General features: G+C 51.3%; 1 protein-coding gene across 1 annotated transcript in view; it reads right to left on the reverse strand.

The window, feature by feature from the left end:
* Positions 1 to 1,068: 1,068 nt before the first annotated feature.
* Positions 1,069 to 8,537, reverse strand: part of CUNH1orf131 (chromosome unknown C1orf131 homolog) — a 12,104-nt gene continuing 4,635 nt past the window's right edge. Inside the window, 7 exon segments of the mRNA XM_023746701.1 lie at positions 1,069 to 1,719; positions 2,861 to 2,913; positions 4,178 to 4,264; positions 4,378 to 4,473; positions 5,208 to 5,264; positions 7,210 to 7,344; positions 7,346 to 7,783. Of these exon segments, the coding sequence (XP_023602469.1) occupies positions 1,581 to 1,719; positions 2,861 to 2,913; positions 4,178 to 4,264; positions 4,378 to 4,473; positions 5,208 to 5,264; positions 7,210 to 7,344; positions 7,346 to 7,783 (1,005 nt within the window). The 3' untranslated portion in view covers positions 1,069 to 1,580.

Genomic DNA, 8,537 nt, shown 5'->3' on the forward strand with positions numbered 1-8,537 from the left:
GGGCTCTGAGAGTCCACCGTGTGCATCAGGTTTGGGACAGTGACGGCTGGGGCCCTGCGAGCAGGAACACAGTGGCTGCTGCCCCGGGAGTTCGGCCTGGGGTCCTCCTACTCCCGGGGACCACCCCCGGCCCAGACCACCTCAGTACCCGGAGGAGGGCAGGCTGAGCAGAGCAGAAAACATTCGATGCATGACCCAGGATTGCTGCTTTCGCACTAAACTGTTGTATTAAGCATGAGAGATGTTTGTTGACCGTTGGCAGAGGAATTTAAAGAGTAAGAAGCGCTTCGTGTCCTTGTTTTGGCTGCCGACAGAACGTCCATTTTCCTGCTTCTCTTCACCTGGCCCCTCCCTCCCCTTCTCCCCATCCCTCGCATCCACGTTGTCACTGGTTGGTGGTGTTTGGTGGCAGCCCTTGGTCCCTTAGGTGTTCGAGTTCCACAGGAAGCCCGGAGTGGGGAGGGGGGGCTTTTTCTAATTTTTGTATCGGTGCCCACAGCCTTTGTATTTTTTGGATTGCAGACACTGTGTTTTCTGGTCTTTGGGGGTTGGTGGAACTTTGTGTACTGCCTTTTGGAAAACCTGAGTTTTACCACGGTCTCAAGCAGATTTGAAATAAATTCTTTTGACACTGCCAGCAACTGAAAGACGAGGTGTGGTCTATGATGACTGCTAGGCGCGGGTCTGCCCTTCCCCAAACATATAAAAATAATTGATTTCAGAGAGGAAGGGAGAGGGAGAGGGAGAAACATCAATGGTGAGAGAGAATCATGGATAGGCTGCCTCCTGCACGCCCTCCACTGGGGATCGAGACTGTAACCGGGGCCTGCGCCCTGACCGGGAATCGAACTGTGACCTTCTGATTCACAGGTTGACGCTCGGCCACTGAGCCACGCTGGCTGGGCTGAGGACTTTTCTTAAATGTGCCGCAAGCTGTGAGAAGCCCCAGACGCTCTCAGCCAGGGCGAGAGCACTAAGAAACGTGCTAGCTGCCCAGGGGTTGCCTTAAGGGACTGGCGGTCACTTACACAGAGGTTCTAGGACAAGAGTCAAATGCACCTGTTATTTCAGTCACGGCTACACACGCCCCAAAGGGTGACTTTTATTTACGTCCCTTCCTGTGAAGTAGACTTTACATACTTGAGACTGAACATGGAAGCTGCTTTTCTCACAAAATAACTTGACAAATGACCACCTTGTTAGCTCTTTCATGATACAGTGACAGCGAATCGTTTTTAGAAAATTAAATGGCGATTGAAAGCTAATTATTAGCCCTTGTAAATCAGTACATTCCTGAGAAATCTTCTTATGAGCAAATGCACAAAACACCAGTGAAAGTGACACTCGAGTGACGGACGCGCTGGAAAAATTAAACGTCTTCCACCAGGTTCACTTTACACGCACACGGCGCGTGGTTGGCCCAACGTGGCCCCGCAGACACATGAGCCCCAGAAGCTTTCCTGGTCCTTCTGATTTTCCCTCAAAGAACAGTCAGGAAACAGGAAATAAATAACAGTCTGGAGTCTGGCCGGCCCAGTCTCAGCACAAGGGCTTCCCCACCCCTGTCGCTCGGCAGCAGCTCACTTAGCCACGCGGGAGGAGTTTATCTTCCTGATGTCGACGTGGCTCAGAATCAATGTCCCATTTTTGAATTTTCCAACCTGGCCAATCCGTCCACTTGACAGAATACTGGGAGCTGCTTTCTTCTTCTTGGATTTCCTATGTTTAAAGAGAGAGCGACCCTTTAGTACAGTTCCTCATGTTGTGGTGACCCCCAATTTCATTGTTACACATTGAACATAATAAAAGCACAGTGATTCATCACAAAAACAAGATGTAATTATATATGTGTTTTCCGATGGTCTTAGGTGACCCCTGTGAAAGGGTCTCGACCCACAGGTTGAGAACCGCTGGTTTAGAGCCAGGCTCAGAGGGTCGCAGCACCACTGGCCAGACCACATGATGGTTCCCGCAAAGCCCCGCCCTCCATGGTCTTCCCTGGTCCCTCAGACATGCCATCTGCCTCAGGGTCTCTGTACTGGTTCCTTCCACTTGAGCTTTCCAGCTGTCCCTCCTCTTCCCCCAGGTGTCACCTCCCTGTCACCTCCTTGGACGACATCCGGCCTGCCCCCCTCCCCCCCATCTCCTTTCACAACGCTGCCTCTCAACCTCTCACGGGGTGGAGCGGAGCGGAGATGCCAGCTTAACACCCTGCACTGTCTGTTGTATGTTTTGGTGTGTTTCCCTCACCACAGTGTCAGGGCCTCGAGGGAAGGGATGCCCTCCAGATGCTCATGGCTGCACACCTAAGCCGCCTACATGCCTGGCACGGCCAGGACACGTGCCAGCTGAAGGCGAGGGCAAGTTCGCTGGAGCCCAAGAAAGAGGTTGAGGTAACAGGAGCCAATTTTGAAACAGAAAGGGGGGCGGGGAGGGAGGGAGAAAAGGCACTAGAACAAAAGCTAAGAAACACCCATAAGCAACACCATCAGTATCAGTTATTAGATCACGGCGCTCTGCCTGGAGGCCAGCCACTCCCCACGGGACTGGGACTGTGGTCACACTCGCAGGGGACAGGGGACAGAAGTCTCTGTTGGAAATGTCAACCTCAGTGTTTCCACTGGTCGCTTGCAGGTGCGGATCTTTGGAAACGAGACTGGAGAAGGTTCCCGATCCAGTCCTGAGGTCGCTGCTCGAGGTGGGCAGTTGACTCAGTCCTGCCTTCCCCTCACAGGGCTGGATGCCCCTCACAGGGCAGCCCTGGGACAGGCTAGACCCCCAGTGACACCTGGCCTTATCCCCAAAACTCAGCCACAGCTTCCCCATGCCGTCTGCCCTCACGCCGTGTGGTGTCACTCACCTGTCCTCCTGCCCTTTCCTCTTCTTTTTCTTGAAAATGTCTGTGTCCTGGGCCTGGTTTCAGAATTTGAGACAATATATGTATCAGACATAGCAAGAGGTCTGTGATCAACAGCTGAGATGCTATTATCTTAATGCTTTTTGAGTAGACACATTAAAAAAACAGACTCAAAGTTTCTTCCTAAAACACTTTTTTAAAAAAAAATATATTTTATTGATTTTTTACAGAGAGGAAGGGAGAGAGATAGAGAGTTAGAAACATCGATGAGAGAGAAACATCGATCAGCTGCCTCCTGCACATCTCCTACTGGGGATGTGCCCGCAACCCAGGTACATGCCCTTGACCGGAATCGAACCTGGGACCTTTCAGTCCGCAGGCCGACGCTCTATCCACTGAGCCAAACCGGTTTCCGCCCTAAAACACTTTTGAGAACATGGAAGGCCATTCCAGAGAAGACTGATGACAGAAATGTCCACTCTTCTGCCCTCGCTGGTTTGGCTCAGTGGAGAGAGCATCAGCCTGCGGACTGAAGGTTCGATTCCGGTCAAGGGCACATGCCCAGGTTGCAGGCTCAATCCCCAGTGTGGGGCCTGAAGGAGGCAGCTGGTCAATGATTCTCTCTCATCGATTTTCTACCTCTTTTTCTCCCTCTCCCTTCCTCTCTGAAATCAATAAAAATATATTTTTAAAAAAGAGAGTAAATGCAAAAGCTATTAAAAAAAAAGTCCACTCTCCCTTTCAGATGAAAGGGAGTAGAACACCCATCCCCTGTGCGGTTTCAAAGCCCCTGTGCACTGACCAACACCAAATACAAAAAGAAGAACCGAGTACAGGAAAGCGATGCACGCAGCTGACATGATCTGAACACGAGTTTGTGACTTCAAGCAAACCGCCATGCAAATGCACCAGATCACTTGGCTGGCATTTCAAAACGCTGCTGACCTGAGGAAGTGGATTTGGTCCCTTAACTGTAGAGTCTAGACCAGTGATGGCGAACCTTTTGAGCTCGGCGTGTCAGCATTTTGAAAAACCCTAACTTAACTCTGGTGCCGTGTCACATATAGAAATTATTTTATATTTGCCACCATAGTAAAACAAAGATTTATATTTTTGATATTTATTTTATATATTTAAATGCCATTTAACAAAGAAAAATCAACCAAAAAAATGAGTTCGCGTGTCACCTCTGACACACGTGTCATAGGTTCGCCATCACTGGTCTAGACCTTTCCAAGCAGCCGGGCCCAGCAACCACTGTGACAAACGGCAACCACCATTCTGTTCTGGCTTTAATGAAGGAAAGGCCATGACACCTACCATTCTCTTTTCCTCTTCCTTGGCTGCCTTTTTCTCTTTGATCTGCTCCTGCAAAACCTTGTAATTCACGTAACTCTTCTTGGGAGGCTGCAATGGAAGAAAAGGGACACCTCATTTCCCAGCGTCCCTTGCCCTGGCTGGCCGCGTCCTGCCTGGTGGCCGCGTCCTGCCTGGTGACAGGAGGCCGAGCAGTCCCTCACCTGTGCGCCCAGCATGACTGCACGCTCCCGCTCCAGGACTCTCTCCTTCCCTTTTCCGTAGCCCGTGATCCCAAACCGGTGCACCTCCAGCCGAGCCTGGAGACAAAGCAGAATCGGACCCAAGTGCTCGCCCCAAACTCCCCAGGAGAAAGCCACCCCATCAGGGATGCGTTTTGGAGACCACGAGCTGGGCGCCAGATACTCTGCTCATCCTCATGACCTGCGGCGACGACAGCCCGCAAGACGCTGAACTGCGTGGGTCTCCTGCAGTGTGACCGCCCCCTCCCGACACCGTCCCGGGTTTAATGAGGACAGTAGTGGCAAAGCGTGCTCTCTGCACGAAGGAGGGACAGGAGCAGTGAATACAGAGCCTGCAGCTCTCTGAGGGTCTGTAACTCCCCGCCACCCTCAGAGGCAGCGATTTCCACTTAAAGGTCCCTCCCCAAGCATCCCTACTTACACTTAGAAACCACTAACAGCAGCTTTAAACAGATCCGTGTGCTTTTTTTTCTTTAAAAGGTAATGTAGAAAGAAGAGGGAAAGTCACCTATACCTACTCTTAGCAGTTGAATTACTTGCTCCTGTCTTTTTTCTCATGCGAGTTTGAAGCCCGGTTTATAATCACAGAACTCGCGCATCCCTGCTTTTCCTGCTCTCCACTGTGGCACTGGTGTTGCGACAGAAAACCATCTTGTTTCAGATGAATGGGCGGTTTTCAAGCGAGTGGGTGTGGTGACGTGCTGAACCATTTCCCCAACCCCTGGACGTGTTAACAGCCATCGTTTTTGGCAGCATAAAGATGGAAAAATTAGCAATTTCAAAACACATACCTTTTCTAAGTTAAATTCTTGTATATTCACATCTTTCTCAAGGATACTAGTTTTGGTCTGAAAAGGGAAAAACAATTCTTATTAAGATCATCTGTTACCACATCATTATAGTCTCTAGCACCGACGGAGTGAACATGTTTTAAAAGGCCTTGAAACTGGGCCCAGATGCCTAAATGCCAAACGATGACACAGGCATGTTGCACAGGATCCTGATTAACACCTACTTATACTTCAGTGACGCAGTGGTTTTACGTGTTTTGATAGACTTAGCATGTCTTCTTGAGTATAAATCACTTCAACTAAATGATTTTCTTCCCAACAGGCAGCTGACGTGGGACCTACTAAAGAACAGGGTGGAGCCCTAACCGGTTTGGCTCAGTGGATAGAGCGTCGGCCTGCGGACTGAAAGGTCCCAGGTTCGATTCCGGCCAAGGGCATGTACCTTGGTTGCGGGCACATCCCCAGTAGGAGGTGTGCAGGAGGCAGCTGATCGATGTTTCTCTCTCATCGATGTTTCTTTTTTTTTTCTTTTTTAAAATATATTTTATTGATTTTTACAGAGAGGAAGGGAGAGGGATAGAGAGTTAGAAACATCGATGAGAGAGAATCATGGATCGGCTGCCTCCTGCACGCTCCACACTGGGGATCGAGCCCACAACCCAGGCATGTGCCCTTGACCAGAATCAAACCCGGGACCCTACAGTCCGCAGACTGACACTCTATCCACTGAGCCACGCTGGCTAGGGCCAGAGTGACCTTTTTAAGTTATAATTCACCTCATGCCCTTGCTTAAACTTTTTTGGTGGCATCGCATGTACTTGGCACTAAAACCTGAGGGCCTCGCCGTTGCCTGCGGGACCTGGCAAGGGCTGGGCAGCTGCCTTTCCCAAGCTCACACCTCCCCTCCGTCCTACTCCCTCTCGCCTTCCAGCTTCCAGACCCAGCGGGCCTTTCCACACCTCGGGGTCCTTGCCACACAGCCTTCCCTCTGCCTCAAGTCACAAAAGCCTTTAACAGGGCAGTCGGTCTGTCACGTCCTCGGACCTACATCTTTCCTTCAGAGCGTTTATTACTCTGTTTCATGATATTGTTCGTTCTCCTGGGGTTCGCCTGCCTCCACCAGCAGATGGTACACTCCTGGAGGGAAAGGTCTGCATCTCGTTCCCTGCTGATCTCCTGGGTCTGCCCAATAGCAGGCACTCGGTTATTTGTGGGTAAATAAATGAATGGATAAGCGATCTCTTACCTACTATTCCTGTCAAACTACTTCTGTGGTCACTACTCTATACGTGGGCAGGATTAGGAACTTCCTTTGCCAGTTAGACATTGGTAAAGGGTAAAACGCTAAACAAATGGTGGCCAAACCTGGCTGAGCAACCACACCTCTCCCATGGACTGAATTTCAAGAGAGACTTACCAATTCAGTCTAAGAGAGATCGCCGCTCAGTAAACTCAAGCTGCTTTTTGCTGCTGGGGACAGTCAGCACATCCCAGGCAGCTCCCCGGGGAGGGGACCCCTGGGCACCGCGCCTGGGTTCCTCCAGTCTGCCCAGGTACCTGTTCCCCTTGCCCATTCTACTCTGTATCCTTTTGCTGCAGTAAATCATAACTGTGATATGACCGGCTAGTGTGGCTCAGTGGATTGAGCGTCGTCCCGTGAACCAAGAGGTTGATGGTTCGATTCCCGGTCAGGGGACGTGCCCAGGTTGTGGGCTTGATCCCCAGTGTGGGGGCGTGCAGGAGGCAGCTGATCAATGTTTCTATCTCATCGATATTTCTCTTTCTCTCCCTTCCTTTCTCTAAAAAAAAAAAAAAAAAAAAAAATTCAGTAAAAACATACCCGTGATAGTGACCGCACGCTGAGTCCCGTGAGCGCTTTCGGCAAGTCCCCCAGGCTAGGGTGTGGTTTTGGGGGGCCCCTGACAACGCCTATAAAGATATTCACCTCGTTCCACAACATCAGGGTTTCCATCCCAGACACATAAACTAACCAGCTCATTACCTTGGCGTTCTCATCTTGATCCGGCCTCTGCTTCCTTTTCTTACTCCTGCTGTGGAATTCCACCACTTCCACCGGCTCCCTCCTGTTCAGGGGAGAGGGTGATGCGGCCGCCCGAGGGGCTTGTGGGCTGCGGGGGCTCCGGGGGGGTCACGGAGGGGGCACACCGCAGCTCTTCCCGAAGCTCCGAGAAGAAGCTCGAAGCCCTCTTCCTCGGGCCTCTTACAGGAGCACCCGGTGGGGGTGCGGGCTCGGCCCCTAAGGCCACGGGGGTCCCCGCATCTCTCTTCTTGTTTTCCTTTTTCTTTCGGATCCTTTTCTGTTCTGCTTCATCTTCTGTCTCTCCTGTTTGCTCAACCACAAGAAGGAAAAAGACATTTTTATTTTTAGCTACTACCCATATCAAATCACGTGAATGCACGTGTATATATACGTCGCCACAAACACGTGGATCTACCGACAAAGAAAACAAACAAACTTGTTTTTCTTCAAAGAGGGTTGCATTTGCACAGTTTATAGACTCCGACACGCCACAGGGGACGATGCTCAACCTGGGTAACTGTGTGTGTGACTCTGGCTCTCATTAGCGGAGTCATTTTAGTCTTCACCTCGGCTGTTCCTAAGCCATCACGGCAACAGTCCCGGACTCGGACCCACGCTGGCTCACGCTTTGTAACTCAAAATGGGCAGCCAGTGTTTCTTTTTCACACTTTCTAGGGTTACGGGTGAGCATTATAGTAGTTTTTCTATCTTCTTTCAGCTATGAATTAAGATGAACCTGCCAGGCTGGCGGGGCTCAGTGGTTGAGCATCGACCTGTGAACCAGGAGGTTCCATTCCCAGTCAAGGGCACAGGCCCGGGTGGCGGGCTCATCCCCAGTGGGGGGCCTGCAGGAAGCAGCAGATCCATGATTTCCTCTCATCCTTGATGTCCTCTCTGACATCAATGCAAACGTTTATATATTTTTAAAAAGACACTAATGACTGAAGATTCTCTTTGGCGCAGGCGGGAGAGATGCCACCCTCCTCCCCTGGGGCAAGCTCTGCAGAGCGTGGGGAGCTGCCCAACGACGTCCCAGGCAGCTGCCACATTAAAACGGGAGTTTTATTTCCCTTCCGTCCCATCGAGATAAACGAAGGAGAGCGCAGGTCGGCCAACTTAGGGGACAAAAGGTTGGGAAAACATTCCCCACCCTCCCACCCTCCCGACGCCCGGGCGAGGGGACCCCCCAGAAGGTCTAGGAGGCCGTGGGACCAGTCTGTAACTTAACGCGTGGAGGGGCCGCTGCCGCCCCGGGGGTTCTGGGGCGACGATGCCTAGGGGCCCGGAAC

Source organism: Myotis lucifugus, unplaced genomic scaffold (genome assembly GCF_000147115.1).
Source record: "Myotis lucifugus unplaced genomic scaffold, Myoluc2.0 scaffold_724, whole genome shotgun sequence".
Taxonomy (NCBI): Eukaryota; Metazoa; Chordata; class Mammalia; order Chiroptera; family Vespertilionidae; genus Myotis; species Myotis lucifugus.